This window comes from Rhinopithecus roxellana, chromosome 10 (assembly GCF_007565055.1).
Source record: "Rhinopithecus roxellana isolate Shanxi Qingling chromosome 10, ASM756505v1, whole genome shotgun sequence".
NCBI lineage: Eukaryota > Metazoa > Chordata > Mammalia > Primates > Cercopithecidae > Rhinopithecus > Rhinopithecus roxellana.
The window spans coordinates 1,501,711-1,527,578 of record NC_044558.1 but is presented as its reverse complement, the minus strand read 5'-3'; the positions used below and the strand labels follow the sequence as shown (position 1 = coordinate 1,527,578).

General features: G+C 46.8%; 2 protein-coding genes across 2 annotated transcripts; both read left to right on the top strand.

Annotated features, from left to right (window-relative positions):
• The first annotated feature begins 178 nt into the window (after positions 1-178).
• On the top strand, positions 179-23,848 carry NANOGNB (NANOG neighbor homeobox). The gene is made up of 4 exons (XM_030939886.1): positions 179-440; positions 5,384-5,508; positions 23,248-23,598; positions 23,718-23,848. Exons 2-4 carry the CDS (start codon positions 5,482-5,484, stop codon positions 23,817-23,819), a joined length of 480 nt encoding a protein of 159 aa, XP_030795746.1. The 5' UTR covers positions 179-440; positions 5,384-5,481; the 3' UTR covers positions 23,820-23,848.
• Positions 23,816-24,404, top strand: LOC104681673 (NADH dehydrogenase [ubiquinone] 1 alpha subcomplex subunit 2-like). The gene has a single exon (XM_030939887.1). It carries the CDS (start codon positions 23,890-23,892, stop codon positions 24,187-24,189), a length of 300 nt encoding a protein of 99 aa, XP_030795747.1. The 5' UTR covers positions 23,816-23,889; the 3' UTR covers positions 24,190-24,404.
• The last annotated feature ends 1,464 nt before the right edge of the window (positions 24,405-25,868 follow it).

The window sequence follows — 25,868 nt, the reverse complement described above, 5'->3', positions numbered from 1 at the left end:
GAGTCACCGCCCGCAGCACCTGGCAGTTCTTTATCACTTTTAGCATCTGTTTCATTTTTAAAATCTAGTTGATTTTTAAAACGCTACCACTAAATTTTGGCTTTCCCTGAAAAAAAGCACCAGGGTTCATGGACTGCATATATTTTTTAGAATTTTTAAATCAATGAGGAAATGAAAACCAACCTCAAAAATGAGAAGCAGAAACTTCCAGTTTGTGTTGTGGCTTAAATAGCTTGTGGCAGACCAATTGTTTGCTGAGACCAACCAGGAAAGCTGGATCAATACATAAAAACTATTAGAAAGCATCATAGAGGCTTCCATAGAACAAGGAATTTCAGGAGCCAAGACCCTAGAGAGAGAGAAAGCTGGATGTGGCATCTGCTGGCTCTTCAGCAGTGACTGAAGGACTGAGTGTACAGATGATGATAACTGGGAGGCTGGTAAGTAAATAATAAAACTTTAGACAAGCACCCTTCTATGAATAATGAAGAGCTGAGAATGGACTTTTTTTTTTTTTTGGAGGCAGGGTCTCATTCTATTGCCCAGTCTGCAGTGCAGTGGCCCAAGCTTGGCTCACTGCAACCTCTGCCTCCTGGGCTCAAGCCGTCCTCCCACCTCATCCTCCCAAATAGCTGGGACTACAGGCACATACCACCATGTCCAGTTAAGTTTTGCATTTTTAGTAGAGATGGGGTTTCGCCAGGTTGCCCAAGGTGGTTTCGAACTCCTGGGTTCAAGCGATCCACCCACCTTGCCCTCCCAAAGTGCTGAGATGACAGACATGCATCACTGTGCCTGGCCCAACAACAGACTATTAATTCATAAAGAATGAAATCCAGTTTTTATATATTTATTTATTTATTTTTTTTTTTAGGACAGAGTCTCCCTCCGTTGCCCAGGTTAGAGTGCAGTGACCTGATCTCAGGTCACTGAAACCTCTGCCTCCCAAGTTCAAGCGATTCTCCTCCATCAGCCTTATGAGTAGCTGGGACTATAGGTGCCCACCACCAGTCCTGGCCAATTTTTGTATTTTTAGTAGAGACGAGGTTTTACCACGTTGGCCAGTCTGGTCTCAAACTCCTGACCTCAGGCGATCTGCTGGCCTTAGGCCTCCCAAAGTGCTGGGATTACAGGCATGAAACACCACGCCCGGCTATTTTTTTTTTTTTGAGATGAAGTCTTGTCTGGCTCTGTCACCCAGGCTGGAGTGCAATGGTGCATTTCTTTTTTTTTTTTTTTTTTTTTTTTTTTTTTTTTTTTTTTTTTTTTTTTTGAGACGGAGTCTCGCTCTGTCGCCCTGGCTGGAGTGCAGTGGCCGGATCTCGGCTCACTGCGAGCTCTGCCTCCCGGGTTCCCGCCATTCTCCTGCCTCAGCCTCCGGAGTAGCTGGGACTACAGGCGCCCGCCACCTCGCCCGGCTAGTTTTTTGTATTTTTAGTAGAGACGGGGTTTCACCATGTTAGCCAGGATGGTCTCGATCTCCTGACCTCGTGATCCACCCGTCTCGGCCTCCCAAAGTGCTGGGATTACAGGCTTGAGCCACCGCGCCCGGCGCAATGGTGCATTTCAACTGATTGCAGCCTCCACCTCCCAGGTTCAAGCAATTCTCGTGCCCCAGCCTCCCAAGTAGCTCCGATTACAGGCATGAGCCACTGCCCAGCTAATTTTTGTATTTTTAGTAGAGACAGAATTTTGCTATGTTGCCCAGACTGGTCTCAAACTGCTGGACTCTAGGGATCCGCCCGCCTCGGCCTTCCAAAGTGCTGGGATTGTAGATGTTAGCTGCTGAACCTGGCCTAAAATTTTGAAATTAGTTTTGAAGAAACTCAATGCCTGATTGAATCAAAGTAAAATCGACCTTAACTTCGTCTGCCAAAGCAATAGCGAAAGTAAATTGTCAGCTGGTCACGGTGGTTCACACCTGTAATTTCTTTTTTTTATTTTTTATTTTTTTTTATTCTTTATTTTTTGAGGCGGAGTCTCGCTCTGTCGCCCGGACTGGAGTGCAGTGGCCAGATCTCAGCTCACTGCAAGCTCCACCTCCCGAGTTTACGCCATTCTCCTGCCTCAGCCTCCTGAGTAGCTGGGACTACAGGCGCCCGCCACCTCGCCCGGCTAGTTTTTGTATTTTTAGTAGAGATGGGGTTTCACCGTGTTAGCCAGGATGCTCTGGATCTCCTGACCTCGTGATCCGCCCGTCTCGGCCTCCCAAAGTGCTGGGATTACAGGCTTGAGCCACCGCGCCCGGCCACACCTGTAATTTCAGCACTTTGGGAGGCAGAGGCAGGTGGGATCACCTGCGGTCAGAAGTTTGAGACCAACCTGGCCAGCATGGTGAAACCTTGTCTCTACTAAAAATACAAAAATTAGCCAGGTGTGGTGGTGCATGCCTATAGACTCAGCTGCTCAGGGAGGCTAAGGCAGGAGAATCGCTTGAATCCGGGAGGCAGAGGTTGCAGTGAGCTGAGATCCTGCCACTGCACTCCAGCCTGGGTGACAGCGAGACTATATATCAAAAAAAAAAGTAAATTGTCTCTGGGGAAAAAAGAAAACTGGCCAGGTACGGTGGCTCATGCCTGTAATCCCAGCACTTTGGGAGGCTGAGGCGGGTGGACAACATGGTGAAACCCCATCTCTACTAAAAATACAAATATTAGCTGGGCGTGGTGGTAGGAACCTGTAATCCCAGCTACTCAGGAGGCTGAGGCAGGAGAATCACTTGAACCTAGGAGGCAGAGGTTGCAGTGAGCCGAGATCGTGCCATTGCACCCCAGCCTGGGTGACAAGAGGGAAATTCCATCTCAAAAAAACAACAACAACAACAACAACAACAAAAAATAATGTTAAGGCCGGGTCTGGTGGCTCATGCCTGTAATCCCAGCACTTTGGGAGGCCGTGGCGGCCAAATCATGAGGTCAAGAGATCGGGACCAGCCTGGCCAACATGGTAAAACCCCGTCTCTACTAAAAAAAAATACAAAAATTAGCCAGGCATGGTGGCGCACACCTGTAGTCCCAGCTACTCGTGAGGCTGAGACAGGAGAATTGCTTGAACCTTGGAAGCGGAGGCTTCAGTGAGCCGAGATTGCACCACTGCACTCCAGCCTGGGCAACAGAGCAAGATTCTATCTCAAAAAATAAAAATAAACAAATATAAGCTATATATATATTTTTTTTTTGAGACAGAGTCTCATTCTGTTGCCCAGGCTGGAGTGTAGTGGTGCAATCTCAGCTCACTGCAACCTCCACCTACCAGGTTCAAGCAATTCTCCTGCCTCAGCCTCCTGAGTAGCTGTTATTACAGACAGCTGCCACCATATCCAGCTAATTTTTGTATTTTTAGTAGACACAGGGTTTCACCATGTTGGCCAGGCCGGTCTCGAACTCCTGACCTCGTCATCCGCCCACCTTGGCCTCCCAAAGTGCTGGGATTACAGGCGTGAGCCGCCGCACCCAGCCAGCTTAATTTTTTAGAACGTTTTTAGATTTAAAAATTGACAGGACCGGGCGTGGTGGCTCTCACCTGCAATCCCAACACTTTGGGAGGCTGAGGCAGGTGGATCACCTGAGGTCAGGAGTTTGAGCCAGAGTGTGAGCTTTCAAATTAAAAGAAAGTCTGAGTGTGGTGGCTCATCCCTATAAACTCAGCACTTTAGGAGGCTGAGATAGGAGGGTCACTTGAGGCCAGGAGTTCAAGATCAGCCTGGGCACCAAAGTGAGACCCCCCCCCCCCCCATCTTTAACAAAAATCTTTTAAAAACAGCAAGGCGAGGCCAGGCATGGTAGCTCATGCCTATAATCCCAGCACTTTGGGAGGCCAAGGCGGACGGATCACCTGAGGTCACGAATTCAAGGCCAACCTGACCAACATGGTGAAACCCCATTTCTACTAAAAATACAAAAATTAGCCAGGTGTGGTGGTGCATGTCTGTAATCCCAGTTACTCAGGAGACTGAGGCAGGAGAATCACTTGAACCTGGGAGGCAGAGGTTGCGGTGAGCCGAGATCACACCATTGCACTCCAGCCTGGGCAACAAGAGCGAAACTCCACCTAAAAAACAAAAACAAAACAAAACAAAACAAAACAAAAAAAGGCTGGGCGCAGTGGCTCACGCCTGTAATCCCAGCACTTTGGGAGGCCGAGGCAGGCAGATCATGAGGTCAGGAGATCGAGACCATCCTGGCTAACACAGTGAAACCCTGTCTCTACTAAAAATACAAAAAATAGGCCGGGCGCGGTGGCTCAAGCCTGTAATCCCAGCACTTTGGGAGGCCGAGGCGGGTGGATCACGAGGTCAGGAGATCGAGACCCTCCTGGCTAACACGGTGAAACCCCGTCTCTACTAAAAATACAAAAAACTAGCCGGGCGAGGTGGCGGGCGCCTGTAGTCCCAGCTACTCGGAGGCTGAGGCGGGAAAATGGCGGGAACCCGGGAGGCGGAGCTTGCAGTGAGCCGAGATCGGGCCACTGCACTCCAGCCTGGGCGACACAGCGAGACTCCGTCTCAAAAAAAAAAAAAAAAAAAAAAAAATACAAAAAATAGCCAGGCGCGGTGGCTCACGCCTGTAATCCCAGCACTTTGGGAGGCTGAGGCGGGTGGATCAACTGAGGTTGGGAGTTTGTGACCAGCCTGACCAACATGGAGAAACCCTGTCTCTACTAAAAATACAAAATTAGCTGGGTGTGGTGGTGCATGCCTGTAATCCCAGCTACTCGGGAGGCTGAGGCAGGAGAATTGCTTGAACCCAGGAGGTGAAGGTTGTGGTGAGCCGAGATCGCGCCATTGCACTCCAGCCTCGGCAACAAGAGTGAAACTGTCTCAAAAAACAAACAAACAAACAAAATACAAAAAATTAGCCAGGTGTGGTGGCGGGCACCTGTGGTCCCAGCTACTCGGGAGGTTGAGGCAGGAGAATGGTGTGAACCCCGGGAGGCAGAGCTTGCAGTGAGTCAGGATCACACCACTGCACTCTAGCCTGGGTGAGAGAGCGAGACTCCGTTTCAAACAAACAAACAGGCAAGATGGCGGGCACCTGCAGTCCCAGCTACTGGAGAGTCTGGCACGAGAGAATTGCTTGAGCCCAGGAGTTCGAGGCTATAGTGAGCTATGATGGTGTCACTGCACTCCAGCCTGAGCAATAGAGCAAGACTCCATCTCTAAAATAAATCAATAAAATGAAACAATATTTTCTCTTAACTTTGGAAACATTACAGTTTCACCATGGAGAATGTAAATAATACAAAAAGTAAAAAGAAAAAATGAAAAACCACCTCCAATTCAATTACTTAGAAAGAACCATCCTGAACATCTTGTTTTTCCTTTCAGTCTTCTTAGTGATAAACATATGATATAAGGTTTATATTACCATATACCTTTTTACAGGCATCAAGACAGGCATGGAATTAAAAATGAGACTGCCCCAAGCACATCTGTAGGAGTGGAGTCTTGACCTGGGCATTCCATTTGTGGCTGAGACAGAAATGAAAGATTCAGTGCTGCCCCAGCAGGTGAGTCTCAGGGTCTAAAGGAGCACCTTTCAACCAAGGACTTTTATCAAGGAACAATTCGCAATTCCAGCACAGGAGTATTTTTTGAAAGCCTATCTCTCTCTTCCTTCTTTTCTTTCTTTCTTTCTTTCTTTCTTTCTTTCTTTCTTTCTTTCTTTCTTTCTTTCTTTCTTTCTTTCTTTCTTTCTTTCTTTCTTTCTTTCTTTCTTTCTTTCTTTCTTTCTTTCTTTCTTTCTTTCTTTTTCTTTCTTCTTCTTCTTTTTTTTTTTTTTTGTTAGTTTCAGATATTAGGTTACTCTCTATGCGAAAGTTTACATCTTTAGTAAAAACAATATTTTAAAATTCTTTGATATAAAAATACTGGGAGGCTGGGTGCGGTGGCTCACACCTGTAATCCTAGCGCTTTGGGAAGCCAAGGCCGGCGGATTGCCTGAGGTCAGGAGTTTGAGACCAGCCTGACCAACATGGTGAAACCCATCTCTACTAAAAATACAAAAATTAGCCCGCATGCTGGTGGGCGCCTGTAATCCCAGCTACCTGGGAGGCTGAGACAAGAGAATCGCTTGAACCCGGGAGGTGGAGGTTGCAGTGAGCCGAGACCACACCACTGCACTCCAGACTGGGCAACAAGAGCAAAACTCTGTCACCAAAAAAAAAAAAAAAAAAAAAAAAAAACTGGGAATGCCTCTCTGCAAAATGGATCTCTGGAAATGTATATTTCATATTTAGAAACTGCCAGCATTTGGAACACCAGACATTTTCTCAAGCACATGTGAAAATACATTGTCAGCCAGGCGCAGTGGCTCACGCCTGTAATCCCAGCCCTTTGGGAGGGCAGATCACAAGGTCAGGAGTTCGAGACCAGCTTGGCCAACATAGTGAAACCCCATCTCTACTAAAAACACAAAAATAAGCCGGACATGGTGGCACGTGCCTGTAATCCCAGCTACTCAGGAGGCTGAGGCAGGAGAATGGCTTGAACCGGGAGGCAGAGGTTGCAGTGAGCCAGGATCGCCCCACTGCACTCCAGCCTGGGCGACAAGAGCGAGACTCTGTCTCAAAAAATATATATATATATACTTTGCTGGGTTTCCCCACTCAGTCTATTACCATTAGGTCATTCCCTTTTTGTCCAGTCACATTTCTACACAGCTGTCCATTCTTCATAGAAGCTAAGCACAAAAATAGACACTTTTTTCCTGAGTCTTTCGATCTTCAACTCTGAAGCCTCCTTTGTCAAATAAAACTTTGATTAGATAAATTTGTTATGCTTTTCTCTTGTTAATCTGCCTTTTGTTATTGGAGTGTCCACTTGACTCATACTATCAGGAGGAAAGGGATCACACCCTCTCCGCTCCTACACAGACATGCAAATTTTTGAGCCCTGCGTGTGAATTACTGAATCAGAAATTCTGGGGTGGGACCCAGGAACCTGATTTCAACAAACCTTCCTGGGGATTATTATGCATGCTAAAGTCTGAGAGCCACTGGCAGGAGGGGGAAGGGGAAAGGCCTATAGAATGCTTTCCAGAGGATATAGGGTTTTGCCATTTGAATCATTCCTTATGGTTGTTCCTCTCCAATAAAATAGCTATAAGGAGCATTCCTAAGAAGAAAAATGTACTAGAAAATCACTGTGCCACCTCCTTTTTGTGTCTACCCCTTAATCAGGTCATTGTTAAGCAGATTTGTCAAATTATTCAAAGCAGGTTTGAATAAATGTGTTGTACAGAGACTTCGGGGGTTTATTTGTCTGCATTTTGGCAGGATTTGCCCTGTGGCTGGAAAGATTCAGATGCACCTTCTTTCTTTCTTTTTTTAGAAGGAGTCTTGCTCTGTCACCCAGGCTGGAATGCAGTGGCGTGATCTTGGCTGACTGCAAATTCCGCCTCCGGTGTTCAAGCGTTTCTCCTGGCCCAGCCTCCCTAGTACCTGAGATTACAGGTGCACGCCACGACACACAATGCTCAGCTAATTTTTGTATTTTTCGTAGAGACAGGGTTTCACCATGTTGGCCAGGCTGGTCTTGAACTCCTGACCTCAGGTGATCCACCCACCTCAGCCTCCCAAAGTTCTGTGATTACAGGTGTGAGCCACTGCGCCCGGAGTCACTGCGCCCGGCCCCGAGATGCGCCTTCTTCCATCACTTACTTGTACTGTTGTTCTTTTTCACTTTGGAAATGTAAAGCCTTCTATTAAGTATAGATGGTTATTATTCTCAAACAGCTAGGTAGATCAGAACAGAAATACCACACATGATTCTCAAATCCTCCAGGACAATCCTTCTCATTTCCCTGGATGACATCTTTCTTACTTTTGAGATTTGTAATCAGACAGCCTTTCTTCCTCTCCAGGCTCTGCAACTTAACTAAGCTATGATCTGCAAGTTACTGCCCTGCTCTAAACTTAAGCTTCGCAGCTGGTTCCATAGCTCAGGGGTTAGGGCACTGGTCTTGTAAACCTCAGCTTCCTCATTTATAAAAGGAGGACCTGAATAATTTCTATCTCATAGGATTAGTTTAAGCGTTAGATAATATTTGTTTATTTCTATATATATATATTTTGAGACAGAGTTTCGCTCTTGTTGCCCAGGCTGGAGTACAATGGTGCAATCTCGGCTCACTGCAACCCCCACCTCCCGGGTTCAAGTGATTCTCCTGCCTCCCACTCCCGAGTAGCTGGGATTACAGGCATTCGCCACCATGCCCAGTATTTTTAGTAGAGATGGGGTTTCACCATGTTGGTCAGGCTGGTCTCGAACTCCTGACCTCAGATGATCTGCCCACCTCGGCTTCCCAGAGTGGATTACAGGTGTGAGGCACGGTACCTGGCCGACAGGGTCTGATTTCTAGAAAATCCAGATCCTGAACACACACTGACACCCACCCCCTACATCACATACACACACAAACTAAGGTCCCTTGCAATCTCAATCACTATTCCTGCAAAAGTCAGACTCACAAGAATGAAAGCTACACTGCATTTTCTCCATTCGTTTGTATGGTTGGTTCTGCACAGACAGATGAAACCACTTCACCCTGCAGAACTGATCTATTTTCAGTGCATTTTATTTACCTGCATCCTAAGGACCACCTTCTTCACGGGATGAGTCACCTCTGGGTCAGGTCCTTCTTCCATTTGAGATTTGAAACCAAATAGCTTTGTTCCTTTTTAGTTTGTGCCACTTTCTAAGCTGTGTACCTAAGGCATGTCACTTACCCTCTCTAAGTGTCGGCTGCTTTATACATAAAATGGGGGAATATGTAATGTAGCTATCATCATAGGCCTGAAATGTCCATTTCAGTTCTTACTAGTCTAAGCCTTCTCTAGCCTCTGCTCCATACTCTCTGCCAAGGGTTAAATCTCTATTTTCATAAGATGCATCTGCTAGGGAATAAAATAGCCATCAGAGCCTAACTGCTTTTGGATAAGGTGGACTTGGAAGGGTTAGAACAGGAGCAGATTATTCTCTGTCGATAACTGTCCCTTTAACCTGTTCTATTGACTTGCTTTGCCCTGACCCCAGAGGAAATCTCAAGCAGATCCCAGAGCCTTTCCAGTCTCTCTTGCTTACTAACAAATAATTATCTTTTATTTAGGTATTTAAAAATCTATTCTCGGATGGGCACAGTGGCTCATGACTGTAATCCCAGCATTTTGGGAGGCCAAGGCAGGAGGATCTCTCTCTTTTTTTGAGAGGGGGATGGAGTTTCCCTTTTGTTGCCCAGGCTGGAGTGCAATGGCACGATCTCTGCTCACTGCAACCTCTGCCTCCTAGGTTCAAGCCATTCTCCTGCCTCAGTCTCCCAAGTAGCTGGGATTACAGGCGTGAGTCACCAAGCCCGGCCTTCTCTGTTGCTTTTTTTTTTTTTTTGAGACAGAGTCTCACTCTGTCGCCCAGGCTGGAGTGCAGTGGTGCGATCTCGGCTCACTGCAAGCTCTGCCTCCTGGGTTCACGCCATTCTCCTGCCTCAGCCTCCTGAGTAGCTGGGACTACAGGCGCCCGCCACCACGCCCGGCTAATTTTTTTGTATTTTTAGTAGAGATGGGGTTTCACCATGTTGGCCAGGCTGGTCTCGAACTCCTGATCTCAGGTGATCCACCCACCTCAGCCTCCCAAAGTATTGAGATTACAGGTGTGAGCCACTGAGCCCAGACTTCTCTGTTGCTTTTTTTTTTTTTTTTTTTTTTTGAGACGGAGTCTCGCTCTGTCCCCCAGGCTGGAGTTCAGTGGCCGGATCTCAGCTCACTGCAAGCTCCGCCTCCCGGGTTCACGCCATTCTCCTGCCTCAGCCTCCCGAGTAGTTGGGACTACAGGCACCCGCTACCTCGCCAGGCTAGTTTTTGTATTTTTTAGTAGAGACGGGGTTACACCGTGTTAGCCAGGATGGTCTCGATCTCCTGACCTCGTGATCCGCCCGTCTCGGCCTCCCAAAGTGCTGGGATTACAGGCTTGAGCCACCGCGCCCGGCCTCTGTTGCTTTTTTTCTTTTTCTTTTTTTTTTTTTTTTGAGACAGAATCTCGCTCTGTCACCCAGGCTGGAGTGCAGTGGTGCAATCTTGGCCACTGAAAGCTCCGCCTCCCAGGTTCACGCCATTCTCCTGCCTCAGCCTCCCAAGTAGCTGGAGCTATAGGCACCTGCCATCACACCTGGCTAGTTTTTTTTATTTTTTAGTAGAGACAGGGTTTCACCGTGTTAGCCAGGATGGTCTCGATCTCTTGACCTCATGATCCACCTGCCTCAGCCTCCCAAAGTGCTGGCATTACAGGCATGAGCCACCGCACAGAGCCTTTTTTTTTTTTTTTTTTTTTTTTTTTTTTTAAGACAGAGTCTTGCTCTGTCACCCAGGCTGGAGTGCAGTGGCTGGATCTCGGCTCATTGCAACCTCCACCTCCCAGGTACCAGCGATTCTCCTGCCTCAGCCTCCAGAGTAGCTGGAACTACAGGTGCGTGCCACCACGCCCAGCTCCTTTTTTTTTTTTTTTTTTTTGAGATGGAATCTCACTCTGTCACCCAGGATGGAGTACAGTGGCACAATCTCGGCTCACTATAACCTCTGCCTCCCAGGTTCAAGAGATTCTCCTGCTTCAGCCTCCTGAGTAGCTGGGATTAGAGGCACACAACACCACGCCTGGCTAATGTTTTTGTATTTTTAATAGAGACGGGGTTTCACCATGTTTGTCAGGCTGGTCTCGAACTCCTGACCTGATGATCCACCTACCTCGGCCTCCCAAAGTGCTAGGATTACAGGCGTGAGCCACCGCACCTGGCCTAATTTTCATATTTTTTTAGTAAAGACAGGTTTCACCATATTGGCCAGGCTGGTCTTGAACTCCTGACCTCGTGATCCACCCACCTCGGCCTCTCAAAGTGCTGGGATTACAGGCGTAAGCCACCGCACCTGGCCTTCTCTGTTGCTTTTTAAGATCTCTCCGCTATGAATGCCTATTCCCCGAATTTGCTTTCTGAGAACTTATCTCTTACAGCTGGCCTGTGGAACGCCCTCCTCAGCCCCCAGCTTCTGATAGTCCGTGTTCCTTTCAAGAGGAACTGCTAGGATGCAAGACTTGTAAGGACATAGGCAGCAACTCTAATGTGCCAGGACAGCTCAAAAGCATCCCCTATCAAATGTTTACTCCCCTAGCTTACCTGCATCTGAGCGGACTACCAGCGAAACCATGACCAACAGAGACCTCCTGTCCACATTCAGCCACCGTGGACAGCTCCTGACTGCCTCTCACCTTTCGACACTGTCATGCTTGAGTCAGGTGTCAGATCCTAGGTATCCCTAAACACAGAAGTCAAACTTTGAGTGATTTTTATTTAATTAATTAATTAATTTATTTATTTTTGAGACAGAGTCTTGCTCTGTCACCCAGGCTGGAGTGCAGTGATCTTGGCTCACTGCAACCTTTGCCTCCCAGGTGCAAGCAATTCTCCTGCCTCAGCCTCCTGAGTAGCTGGGATTACAGGGGTGTGCCACCACGCCCCGCTAATTTTTGTATTTTTAGTAGAGATGGGGTTCCACCATTTTGGCCAGGCTGGTCTCGAACTCCAGGCCTCAAGTGATCTGCCCGCCTCAGCCTCCCAAAGTGCTGGGATTATAGGCGTGAGCCACCGCACTCAGTCTTCAGTGATTCTTTAAAATTCTCTTCTCTTAGCTGAGATTAACAAAATGGCAACCCCTTCTTCTACCAGAGTGTGAGACTGGTTGTGTGACCACGTAAGAGCATAGTCGGAGGCTGGGCATGATGGTTCATGCCTATAATCCCAATACTTTGGGAGGCCAAGGCAGGCAGATCGCTTGAGCTCAGGAGTTCCAAACCAGCCTGGCCAACATGGAGAAATCCCATCTCTCCTAAAAATACAAAAATTAGCTGGGTGTAGTGGCACTTGCTTGTAATGCCAGCTACTTGGAGGTTAAGGTAGGAGAATCACTTGAAACTGAGAGGCGGAGGTTGCAGTGAGCCGAGATTGTGCCACTGCATTCCAGCCTGGGTGACAGTCGAGATTCTGTCTCAAAAATAATAATAATAAATAAATAATAATAAATGTATTTAAAATAGGCTGTGCATGGTGGCTCACGCCTGTAATCCCACCACTTCGAGAGGTTGAGGGCTGGGCGTGGTGGCTCACACTTGTAATCCCAGCACTTTGGGAGGCCAAGGTGGGCGGATCACGAGGTCAGGAGATCAAGACCATCCTGGCTAACATGGTGAAACCCCATCCCTACTAAAAATACAAAAAGAAATAAGCAAGGCATGGTGGCGGGCACCTGTAGTCCCAGCTACTCGGGAGGCTGAGGCAGGAGAATGGCATGAACCCGGGAGGCAGAGCTTGCAGTGAGCTGAGATCATGCCACTGCACTCCAGCCTGGGTGACAGAGGGAGACTCTATCTCAAAAAACAAATCGAAAAACAAAAACAAAAACAAAAGAGGCCGGGCGCGGTGGCTCAAGCCTGTAATCCCAGCACTTTGGGAGGCCGAGCCGGGTGGATCACCAGGTCAGGAGATCGAGACCATCCTGGCTAACACGGTGAAACCCCGTCTCTACTAAAAAATACAAAAAACTAGCCGGGTGAGGTGGCGGGCGCCTGTAGTCCCAGCTACTCGGGAGGCTGAGGCAGGAGAATGGCGTAAACCCGGGAGGCGGAGCTTGCAGTGAGCTGAGATCCAGCCACTGCACTCCAGCCCAGGCGACAGAGCGAGACTCCGTCTCAAAAAAAAAAAAGAAAAGAGGTTGAGGTGGGCGGATCATAAGGTCAGGAGTTCGAGACCAGCCTGACCAACATGGTGAAAACCCCATCTCTACTAAAAACACAAAAATTAGCCAGGCATAGTGACACACACCTGTAATCCCAGCTACTCAGGTGGCTTAGGCAGGAGAATCGCTTGAACCTGGGAGGCAGAGGCTGCAGTGACCCGAGATCATGCCACTGCACTCTAGCCTGGGCGACAGAGTGAGACTGTCTCAAAAAAAAAAAAAAATTATTTAAAATAATTTAATGTAAATAATGGAGTCAGCTGGCTCTGGTGGCTCATGCCTATAATCTCACCACTTTGGGAGGCCGAGGCAGGTGGATCACCTGAGGTCAGGAGTTCAAGACCAGCCTGGGCAACATGGAGAAACCCTGTCTCTACTAAAAATACAAAAATTAGCTGGGCATGTTTGCGCGTACCAGTAGTACCAGCTACTTGGAAGAGTAAGGCAGGAGAATCACTTGAACCCGGAAGGTGAAGGTTGCAGTGAGCCGAGATCACACAACTGCACTCCAGCCTGGGTGACAGAGTGAGACTCTGTCTCATAAATAAATAAAATAAAATAAAATAATGGGCCGGGCAGCGGTGGCTCACGACTGTGATCCCAGCACTTTGGGAGGCCAAGGCAGGCAGATCACCTGATGTCAGGAATTCGAGACTAGCCTGGCCAACATGGTGAAACCCTGTCTCTACTAAAAATACAAAAATTACCCAGTTGTGGTAGCAGGTGCCTGTAATCCCAGCTACTCGGGAGGCTGAGGCAGGAGAATCGCTTGAACCTGAGAGGCGGAGGTTGCAGTGAGTAAAGATCGTGCCATTGCACTCCAGCCTGGGGGACAAGAAAGGTAACTTCGTCTCAAAAAAAAAAAAAAAATAATAATAATAATAATAATGGAGTCAGGGGTTTCACTGTGATGCCCAGGCTATTCTTGAACTCATGAGTTCAAATAATTCTTATGCCTTGGCCTCCCAAAATGCTAGGATTACAGGTGTGAGACACCTCACCAGACCAAGTAGCATTTTCATAAAATATTTATTTATTTATTTGTTTTTAAGAAGGAGTCTCACTCTCTGTGCCCGGCTGGAATGCAGTGGCCCTATCTCGGCTCACTGCAACCTCCGCCTCTCAGGTTCAAGCGATTCTCCTGCCTCAGCCTCCAAGTAGCTGGGATTACAAGCATGTACCACCACACAAGCTAAGGTTTGTATTTTTAGTAGAGATGGAGTTTTACCACGTTGGCCAGGCTGGTCTTGAACTTCTGACCTTAAATGATCTGCCCACCTTGACCTCCCAAAGTGCTAGGATTACAGGCATGAGCCACCACACCCAGCCCTACATTTTTTTTTTTCTTATCAGTATATCTCACTATTTCAGACACTCTGCAACATGTAAATTGAACATTTTTCATATGGCTATTTGAGATTTTTTTTTTCACGGCTCCAAAAATAGAAATCAGGAAATATGTTCTTTTTGTGGATTTCCTTTTGTGAATTACCACTGGGTGCTCCTATTTGTGGGCCACATCCAAGAGATGGATGACATCTACCTTATCTGGTCAGTCATCTCTGTAACCCCCCTACCAAGAACTAATTGGTCTTTAAATCTCCTCAGTGCAATGCATTCTCCACTCTAAAGTTTGTTTCATCACTTACAACCCTTCAATGGTGTCCCATGGTCTTAAATTTTTTGTTTGTTTTGAAAAGGAGTTTTTGCTCTTGTCGCTCAGGCTAGAGTGCAATGATGCAATCTCAGTGCACCACAATCTCCGCCTAATGGGTTCAAGTGATTCTCCTGCCTCAGCCTCCCTAGTAGCAGGAAGTATAGGTGCGCGCCACCACACCTGGCTAATTTTTGTATTTTTAATAGAGACGAATTTCACCATGTTGGCCAGGCTGGTCTCAAACTCCTGACCTTACGTGATCCACCCGCCTCAGCCTCCCAAAGTGCTGGGATTACAGGTGTGAGCCACCGTGCCCGGGGTCTTAAGTATTTAGTACAAAATCTTTAGCCTGATTTGGAAAATCCTTCAGCCTCCTGTATAGTCTCCAGTATTGAACAGCTTTAGTCAAGTCTCCAATTTAAGGTTTACCTGATCACAACACAGATTAACACAACTCTCTGGTAGCTCCTATTTTACCCTTAGCCTTAAATTCAGAAGCCATAAATGTCTCATTAAGGCCGGGCACGGTGGCTTAAGCCTGTAATCCCAGCACTTTGGGAGGCCGAGTTGGGCGGATCATGAGGTCAGGAGATCGAGACCATCCTGGCTAACCCGATGAAACCCTGTCTCTACTAAAAAATACAAAAAAAAAAAAAAAAAAAAAAAACTAGCCGGGCGAGGTGGCGGGTGCCTGTAGTCCCAGCTACTTGGGAGGCTGAGGCAGGAGAATGGCGTAAACCCGGGAGACGGAGCTTGCAGTGAGCTGAGATCCGGACACTGCACTCCAGCCTGGGCGGCAGACCCAGACTCTATCTCAAAAAAAAAATTAAAAAAAAAAATGTCTCATTAAATACTGACTCAAGCCTCATCTCTGGCCATGGCTCACATATATACTGAATAACAACATTGAAATGTAAAATGTAAAAGTAAGATTGTCCTTACCAGGCAAGGTGGCTCATGCCTGTAATCCCAGCATTTTGGGAGGTCAAGGCAGGCAGATCACCTGAGGTCAGGAGTTCGAGACCAGCCTAGCTAACATGATGAAACCCCATTTCTACTAAAAATACAAAAAATTAGCCAGGGCATTGTGGCACGGGCCTGTAATCCCAGCTACTTGAGAGGCTGAGGCAGGAGAATCCCTTGAACCTGGGAGGCGGAGGTTGCAGGGAGCCGAGATCGTGACATTGCCCTTCAGCTTGCACAACAAGAGCGAAACTCTGTCTCAAAAAAAAAAAAGGGTTGTCCTTTACTCCTATTATGTTCCCTCCCCAGAAATAATTGCTGTTGTCATCTGCTTGCAGTATCTTTTCAGTATTCTATTTACTCACTCATTCAACAAATGTTGAGCACCTACTATGTGTTCTTGTTACTGAGCATGGAGAACCAAATGAAAGTAAAAGCTCAGCCAGGTGCAGTGGCTCAAGCCTGTAATCCCAGCACTTTGGGAGGCTGAGACGGGCGGATCACGAGGTCAGGAGATCGAGACCATCCTGGCTAACACGGTGAAACCCCGTCTCTACTAAAAATACAAAAAAACTAGCCAGGCAAGGTGGCGGGCGCCTGTAGTCCCAGCTACTCGGGAGGCTGAGGCAGGAGAATCGCGTAAACCCGGGAGGTGGATCTTGCAGTGAGCTGAGATCCGGCCACTGCACTCCAGCCCGGGCGACAGAGCAACACTCCGTCTCAAAAAAAAAAAAAAAAAAAAAAAAGAAAGTAAAAGCTCTGCATTCAACAAGCTCATCTTTCTTCTTTTTTTTTTTTTTTTTTTTTTTGAGATGGAGTCTCGCTCTGTCACCAGGCTGGAGTTCAGTGACGCGATCTCGGCTCACTGCAACCTCCGCCTCCAGGGTTCAAGCAATTCTCCTGCCTCAGCCTCCCGAGTAGCTAAGACTACCAGTGCATGCCACTACACCCGGGTCATTTTTTGTATTTTTTAGTAGAGACGGGGTTTCACCACGTTTGCCAGGATGGTCTCGAACTCCAGACCTTGAGATCCGCCCACCTTGACCCCCCAAAGTGCTGGAATTACAGGCATGAGCTACCGTACCCAGCCAACAAGCTCATCTGCTCATCTTTGTAGAGAGGCAAACAGAAGAAAAAACAAGTAACATATGGTATGGAAGATGGTGTGAGTAATATAGAGAAAAACTAATCAGAGAATGGGAACAAGGAGTGTGGGAGAAAGGGTACTTGCTTTCTGAATACAGAATTCTACAAAGGCCTTGAGGATGAGTAGCTTTCAAGGGTAACCTGAAGAAGGGAAGGGATAAAATGATTTTATTTGAAGGAAGAGTTTTTTTGGTAGAGCAAATAGCAAATGCAAAGGCTTAAGCTGGGACCAGGCTTGGCTTGTTTACTGAAAAGCTAGGGGATGGGGCACAGTTAAATGAAGGGAAACACTGGTAGAAGTCAGAAAGGTGGCAAGGGTGCCGGGCACAGTGGCTCACACCTGTAATCCCAACATTTTGGGAGGCCAAGGCAGGCAATCTTCTGAGGTCGGGAGTTCGAGACCAGCCTGGCCAACATGGAGAGATCCCCCCCATCTCTAGTAAAAATACAAAATTAGACGGGTGTGGTGGCACATGCCTGTAATCCCGGCTACTCTGGAGGATGAGGCAGGAGAATTGCTTGAACCCGGGAAGCGGAGGTTATGGTGAGCTGGGATTGCGCCATTGTACTCCAGCCTGGGCAACATGAGTGAAACCCCTTCTCAAAAAAAAAAAAAAAAAAGAAAAGGAGGCAGGGGACCAAATCCTACAGGACATTTTAAACCCTTGTGAGGTCCTCAGCTTTTACGTTGAGGGAGGAAGCCATTCAAATTTCTAGCCAGAGAATGCTATGATCTGATGATCTGATTTACGCTTTTTCCTTTTTTTTTTTTTTTTTTTTTAGATAGAGTCTCTCTCTGTCGCCAGGCTGCAATGCAGTGGCAGTGGTGTGATCTCGACTCACTACAACTTCTGCCTGCGGGTTCAAATGATTCTCTTGCCTCAGCCTCCCTAGTAGCTGGGACTACAGGCGCACGCCACCACGCTCAGCTAATTTTTGTACTTTTAGTACAGACTGGGTTTCACCATGTTGGCCTGAATAGTCTCAATCTCCTGACCTCATGATCTGCGCACCTTGGCCTCCCAAAGTGCTGGGATTACAGGGATGAGCCACCGGACCCAGCCTACATTTTTTTCTTTTTTCTTTGGAGACAGAGTCTCACTATTGCCCAAGCTGGTGTGCAGGGACATAATGTCAGCTCACAGCTCACTGCAACCTCTGCCCCCGGGTTGAAGTGATTCTCATGCCTCAGCCTCCCAAGGAGCTGGGACTACAGGCTCATACCACCACACCCAGCTAATTTCTGTATTTTTAGTAGAGATGGGGTTTCACCATGTTGGTTAGGCTGCTCTTGAACTTCTGACCTCAGGTGATCTACCCGCCTCAGACTCCCAAAGTGCTCAGATTTCAGATTACAGGCATGAGCCGCCGCTCCAGGCACCTTTTTTTTTTTTTTTTTTTTTAAGACGGAGTTTTGCTCTTGTCACCCAGGGTGGAGTGCAGTGACCTGATCTCGGCTCACCGCAACCTCCGCCTCCCAAGTTCAAGCGATTCTCCTGCCTCAGCCTCCTGAATAGCTGGGATTACAGGCATGCGTCACCACGTCCAGGTAATTTTTGTATTTATGGTAGAGACAGAGTTTCACCATGTTGGCCAGGCTGTTCTCAAACTCCTGATCTCAGGTGATCAGCCCTCCTCAGCCTTCCAAAGTACTGGGATTATAGGCATGAGGCACCACACCTGGCTGGCTTTTTGTTTTGTTTTGTTTTGTTTTTGAGATGCAGTGCCATTCTATCACTCAGGCTGGAGTACAGTGGCATGATCTCAGTTCACTGCAGCCTCTACCTCCTGGTTTCAAGGGATTATCCTACCTTAGCCTCCCGATAGCTGGGATTATAAGCACCACGCCCAGCTAATTTTTGTATTTATAGTAAAGACGAGGTTTCACCATGTTGGCCAGGATGGTCTCGAACTTCTGACCTCACATGACCTACCTGCCTCGGCCTCCCAAAGTTTGGGGATTATAGGTGTGAGCCACCACACCTGGCCCTGATTTACATTTTTCAAGGATCACTCTTTCTGCTATGTTGGAAATAAATTTTGGGGTGGGATGGATGAAAACAGAAGCAGATTGAGTTATGAGATAAACATATCAGTTGAGAGATGATGATGGTAAGAAGTGGCAGTTGTCTGGATATATATATATATATATATATATATATATATTTTTTTTTTTTGTCTCCCTGCCCCCCGCCTGGATATATTTTAAAGAAAGAAAAGCAAGATTTTCTGACAGATTCAGTTGAGCTATGAGAAAGGGAAGAAGTCAAAGACAGCACCAAGGTTTTTGACTCAAAACACTGGGCAGATGGAGTTGGCTTTACTAAGAACGAGAGGCCTGAGAGTGGGTCAGCATTTGAAGGGAGCCATAAACTGAGTTTGGGAATTTTACGTTCAATTCACATAACTTATTAGACATCCAAGCAGAGATACTGAATCAGGAGTTTGACATACAAGCCTGGAAATAAACATTTGAAAGTAATCTCCCTTTTGGGCAGTATTAAAAACCGTGAGATTAGATGACCTGGATTAGAGCTACATGTAAAGGAGATAAGAGGTGAAGGGATTTAACCTTGAATGTGATTGAAAAAGCATAGGGTCAGAAAGCAGTAGGGGAAAGAGGAGCAACAAAGAAAACTTTGAAAGAGCAGCCATTGACTTTGAGGAAGCCCCAGGAAAAGATGGTGTTCAGGAAGTGGGAGAAGAAACTTTTTCCCTGTAGAGAGAGATCCTGATACTTCAGAAGCCTCTGATCGTTCAAGTAAGTAAGATGGGGACAGGCCGGGCACAGTGGCTCACACCTGAAATCTCAGCACTTTGGGAGGCCAAGGGGGGCAGATTGCTTGAGCTCAGGAGTTGACCATCCTGGCCAAGATGATGAAACCCCGTCTCCACCAAAAATATAACAATTAGCCGGGCTTGGTGAGGCACGCCTGTAGTCCCAGCTATTCAGGAGGCTGAGGCAAGAGAATCCTTTGAGCCCAGAAGGCGGAGTTTGTGGTGAGCTGAGATTGAGCCACTGCACTCCAGTCTGGACTTCAGAGTGAGACTCTGTCTCAAAGAAACAAAACAAAACAAACAAACAAAACAAAACAAACCCACTATCCCACCACCATGATACCCTTGGAAGAAAATGGGGATTGGAAATTGGCCATTTGATTTGTTTTCTCTCTTTTTTTTGTTTTGTTTTTATCTTGAGTCACGGTCTGTTCTGTTGCCCAGGCTGGAGTGCAGTGGCACAATCTCGACTAACTGCGACCTCCCCCTCCTGGGGTTCAAAAGAGCACGTCCGACTAATTTTTTGTATTTTTATATTTTTAGTAGAGACGGGGTTTTACCATGTTGGCCAGGCTGGTCCTGAATTCCTGACCTCAAGTGGTCCTCCCACTTCGGCCTCCCAAAGTGCTGCGATTACAGGAGTGACCCTCCACGCCTGGCCTTTGTTTTGTTGTTGTTTGTTTTGTTGTTGGTTGGTTGTTTGTTTGTTTTGAGACTGAGTCTTGCTCTGTTGCCCAAGCTGGAGCACAATGGGATGATCTCGGCTCACTGCAACTTTCGCCTGCCAGGTTCAAGCGATTCTCCTGCCTCAACCTCTCATGTAGCTGGGACTACAGGCGTGCACCACCAAGCCTAGCTAATTTTTGTATTTTTAGTAGAGACAGGATTTCGTCATCTTGGCCAAGCTGGTCTCAAACTCCTGGCCTCAGGTGATTCGCCTGCCTTGGCCTACCAAAATGCTGGGATTACAGGCAGGAACCACTGTGCCTGGCGGCCATTTTATTTTTTTGCAATGTCAAGGTCATTAATGTCTGACTCTGAAGAAGAATGTGTGCAAGTGGATGTGAAAGCCTGATTGGAGAATATTCAAGAGAGAATGAGGGGAGAAAAATCACCAACAGACAAAGAACACAGACAGAGAACTCTTTAAAATTTTCTTACACTTGATCACATTCTGTAAAAGAAATTGAGAAGGCCGGGCGCGGTGGCTCAAGCCTGTAATCCCAGCACTTTGGGAGGCCGAGGCGGGCGGATCACAAGGTCAGGAGATCGAGACCATCCTGGCTAACACGGTGAAACCCCGTCTCTACTAAAAGATACAAAAAACTAGCCGGGCGAGGTGGCAGGCGCCTGTAGTCCCAGCTACTCCGGAGGCTGAGGCAGGAGAATGGCGTAAACCCGGGAGGCGGAGCTTGCAGTGAGCTGAGATCCGGCCACTGCACTCCAGCCTGGGAGACAGAGCCAGACTCTGTCTCAAAAAAAAAAAAAAAAAAAAAAGAAATTGAGAAGAGGAGTGGTAGCAATAGAAGGATGTGGGTTACAAGAGGGTATTTTTTTTCCTCTAACAAAAGATAACTTGTGGCCTGGTGCGGTGGCTCACGCCTGTAATCCCAGCACTTTGGAATGCCAAGGCAGACAGATCACTTAAGCTGACGATTTCGAGACCAATAACAGCACAGTTAACTGCCACACCACCTCACCCACCGCCGTCTCTTAAAAATACATAAATTATTTTTTTAAAAGAAAATGTATAACAATTAGCAGACACTCCGAATTTTATCCCACCCTAATCTCTGATAATCACTAATTTACTTTCTGTCTCTATAGATTTGCCTAGGCTGGACATTTTATATAAGCAGAATCATACAATATATGACTTTTTGCATTTTGACTTCTTTCATTTAATTTTTTTTCCTTTTTTTTTTTTTTCCCGGTATGGCAGGGTCTTGCTCTGTCATCCAGGTGGGAGTGCAGTGTCGTGATCAGGACTCACTGCAGCCTCAACCTCCTGGGCTCAAGTGATCCTCTCACCTCATTTTTTTATTTTTTGAGGGGACGAGATCTCACTATGTTGCTCAGGCTGGTTTTGAACTCCTGGGCTCAAGCAATCCACCCGCCTCGGCCTCCCAAAGTGCTGGGATTACAGGCGTGAGTCCCCACACCCGGCCCCCACTTAGCTTGTTTTTGATATTCATCTATGTTGAGCATGAATCAGTATTTTATTTCTTTTTGTGGCTGATAGTGTACTGTATGGATATAATACATTTTGTTTAAAGGATGCAATTGCTGTGTCATATGGTAACTGTTTGAATTTTAGAGAAACAGTCTTTTCTGCCTCTATTGAGATGATTGCTTTTTTTTCCTTTATTCTATTCATATGATGTATTACATTGATTTTCCTATTTTGAACTAATCACACATTTCTAGAATAAATCCTACTTGGTTATGGTGCATAATCCTTTTACTATGTTGCTGGATTTTTGGATTGCTAGCATTTTGTTGAAGTTTTTGCCTCCATATTCATAAGGGACATTGATCTATAGTTTTTTTGGGGGGATATCTGTCTGGTTTGAGTATCAGTGGTCTTTAATGTGGCAACTTGGGTAGGCTATAGACCCCAGTTATTCAATCAAACACTAGGTGCTACTGGCATATTTATTTATTTATTTTATTTTGAGACAGAGTCTTGCTGTGTTACCCAGGCTGGAGTGCAGTGGCGGGGCTGGGATTACAGGCATGAGCCACCACCATGCCAGGCCTTGCTACTGGCATTTTTAGATGTAATTAAAATCCGTATTAATTGTCTTTGAGTAAAAGATGATAATATCTGAGAAAGCCTAATGCAATCAGTTAAGGTTTTAAGAGGAAATTCTGCCTAGGGAGAGCAGTTTGATCTCACACTGAAGGATTCCAGCCATCTTTTCCGACTTGCCAAGACAGTTCTAAGATTGCGTAAGCCAATTCCCTACAACGAATTTCTTCTTTTTTTTTTTTTTGAGACAGTCTGGCTCTGTTGCCCAGGCTGGAGAGCAATGGCACAATCTCGGCTCACTGCAACCTCCACCCACCGGGTTCAAGCAATTCTCCTGCCTCAGCCTCCCAAGTAGCTGGGATTACAGGTGCCTTCCACCATGCTCGGCTAATTTTTTTTTTTTTTTTTGAGATGGGGTCTTGCTCTGTTGCCAGGCTGGAGTGTAGTGGCACAATCTCAGCTCACTGCAACCTCTGCCTCCTGGGTTCAAACAATTCTCCTGCCTCAGCTTCCCAAGTAACTGGGACTATAGGTGCATGCCATCACGCCCAGCTAATTTTTGTATTTTTAGTAGAGATGGGGTTTCACCATATTGACCAGGCTGGTCTCAATCTCCTGACCTTGTGATCCACCCGCCTCAGCCTCCCAAAGTGCTGGGATTACAGACTTGAGCCACCACACCCGGCCTCGCCTGGCTAATTTTTTGTATTTTTAGTAGAGACGGGGTTTCACCATGTTGGCCAGGCTGGTCTTGAACTCCTGACCTCAGGTGATCCACCTGCCTCAGCCTTCCAAAGTGCTGGGATTACAGGCATGAGCCACTGCCTCCCGGTTAAAGCGATTCTGCTGCCTCAGCTCCCCGAGTAGCTGGGACTACAGGCACATGCCACCATGCCCAGCTAATTTTTGTATTTTTAGTAGAGATGGGTTTTCACCATGTTAGCCAAGATGGTCTCAATCTCCCGACATCGTGATCCGCCCGCCTCAGCCTCCCAAAGTGCTGGGATTACAGGCGTGAGCCACCGCACCTGGCCTCAAATTCACTTTTTCTTTGCTCTGTGTTTTTCACCAATGTACAACATTGCTAACTTAGGAAAATCAAATATAGTCTCATATGGAAAATTGTTGACTATGCTCTGAAAGTCAAATTTGGCTGCAGCTTTATTTTATTCCACAGATTTTTTTTATACAGAAACAACCAGCTATGTCTTGGGATCAAAATCCAGAACAATCAACTGGAAATTACAGTGAAGATGAACAAAACGGAAAGCAAAAATGGAGAGAAGGAGGAGGAGAAGCAGGCAGAAAGAGAGAACGAGAAAAAGAAGAAGAAAATGAGAAGGAGCTGGAAGATGAACCGGAAAATAAAAGGAAAAGGGAAAATGAGAAACAGAAACAGTATCCCGAGAAAAGATTAGTCAGCAAATCCCTCATGGATACTCTCTGGGCAAAGTTTAAGTTAAACAGGTGCCCCACAATACAAGAGAGTCTATCACTCTCATTTGAATTTGACATGACACATAAACAGGTAAGACGACATTAATAGACATTTCTTCATTGATAGAGTCACTTGTATGGTACTATTACTCACATAGACCAATATTTTTATTACTGTATTAATCACCTCCCACACCTCATTTTTTGCAGATAAGTCAATGGTTTTGTAAAAAGAGGAAGAAATATAATAAAGAAATGTCCAAGAGAAAGCATAAGAAAAAAACATACAAGGTAAGAAAGTGTTTCTTGTAAAATAAAAGGAAGTAGAGACCGGAGAACTTGGCCCGAAGACCTGGAACTGGGGACTTCGGGATTAGCCAAGATGGCAGCGGCCGGAGCGAGTCGAGGAATCGGGGCAAAGCTGGGCCTGCGTGAGATTCGCATCCACTTATGTCAGCGCTCGCCCGGCAGCCAGGGCGTCAGGGACTTCATTGAGAAACGCTATGTGGAGCTAAAGAAGGCGAATCCCGACCTACCCATCCTAATCCGCGAATGCCCCGATGTGCAGCCCAAGCTCTGGGCCCGCTACGCATTTGGCCAAGAGAAAAATGTCCCTTTGAACAACTTCAGTGCTGATCAGGTAACCAGAGCCCTGGAGAACGTGCTAAGTGGTAAAGCCTGAAGCCTCCACTGAGGATTAAGAGCAACAGCCCCAGAGCCTGGGCTCTGCTGGACTTAGTATAATGTGAAAAAAATGTGTTCTCCTATTCCTCATAAAGCTTGTGCTGTAAAATACTTTCTCAGGGTGTTCTTGTCCTCATCTACCCCTCTACCCCTTACTATGTAACCACTGAGGCAAAGTAGCTTAATATAAAAATAAAACTTTATTCTGTCTCAAAAAAAAAATAAATAAATAAAAGGAAGTAGAAGGAATATATTGACTTCCGGAGATGGTTTGTGTTTCCATCATTATTGGGTATGCCCATAAACGTTTTTCTTTTCCTTTCTTTTTTTAGAGATGGAGTTTCGGTCCTGTTACCCAGGCTGGAGTGCAATGGCGCCATCTCAGCTTACCACACCTCTGCCTCCCAGGTTCAAGCCATTCTCCTGCCTCAGCCTCGCAAGTAGCTGGGATTACAGGCATGCGCCACCACGCCCGGCTACTTTTGTAATTTTAGTAGAGACAGAGTTTCTCCATGTTGGCCAGGCTGGTCTCGAACTCCCGACCTCAGGTGATGCACCTGCCTCGGCCTCCCAAAGTGCTGGGATTGCAGGCGTGAGCCACCGCGCCCGGCCCATTTAGATTCTTTCAAGAGCAATTTGATGGCCGGGCGCGGTGGCTCAAGCCTGTAATCCCAGCACTTTGGGAGGCTGAGACGGGCGGATCACGAGGTTAGGAGATCGAGACTATCCTGGCTAACACGGTGAAACCCCCGTCTCTATTAAAAAATATAAAAAACTAGCCGGGCGAGGTGGCGGGCGCCTGTAGTCCCAGCTACTCCGGAGGCTGAGGCAGGAGGATGGCCTAAACCCGGGAGGCGGAGCTTGCAGTGAGCTGAGATCTGGCTACTGCACTCCAGCCTGGGCGACAGAGCCAGACTCAGGCTCAAAAAAAAAAAAAAAAAAAAAAAAAAGAGCAATTTGATAAATGGGACAAAGAGGGAAGTGAAGACAAGATGACACCAATGGACATGAGAATGACAGATATAATAAGTTAGAGGTCGGCCGGGCGCGGTGGCTCAAGCCTGTAATCCCAGCACTTTGGGAGGCCGAGATGGGCGGATCACGAGGTCATGAGATCGAGACCATCCTGGCAAACATGGTGAAACCCCGTCTCTACTAAAAATACAAAAAAAACTAGCCGGGCGATGTGGTGGGCGCCTGTAGTCCCAGCTACTTGGGAGGCTGAGGCAGGAGAATGGCGTGAACCCGGGAGGCGGAGCTTGCAGTGAGCTGAGATCCGGCCACTGCACTCCAGCCTGGGCGGCAGAGCGAGACTCCGTCTCAAAAAAAAAAAAAAAAAAAAAAAAAAAAAATAAGTTAGAGGTCAAATAAGAGTATGGAAAATGATTGACAAAGGAACTTCAGATCATAATTATCTGCCACTACCCTGGTCACTCCCCAGATTTCATCAAATATTTTGATATTGAAATGGCTTTCATAATTCATATGAGAAACCATCTGACACTCACCCAAGTCTTAGGGTTCTTGAACTTTGTGAGGCTCACTGACCTTCACCCCTTTACAGCCAACATCTAGACCTTGTTATCTGGTATATTTCCCACCAGAAATCTCAAACTCCAAAATTCCCTTCCCTAACTTTTCTCTGTTATTTTGGCTATTTCATACTTCAGTGCCACC

Coding starts and splice junctions, on each gene's coding strand:
- LOC104681673 (XM_030939887.1), top strand. CDS start 23,890: ATGGCAGCGGCCGGAGCGAGTCGAGGAATCGGGGCAAAGCTGGGCCTG.
- NANOGNB (XM_030939886.1), top strand. CDS start 5,482: ATGAAAGATTCAGTGCTGCCCCAGCAG. Junction 5,509..23,247: donor ATTCAGTGCTGCCCCAGCAG/GTGAGTCTCAGG, acceptor TTTATTCCACAG/ATTTTTTTTATACAGAAACA. Junction 23,599..23,717: donor TTGACATGACACATAAACAG/GTAAGACGACAT, acceptor CATTTTTTGCAG/ATAAGTCAATGGTTTTGTAA.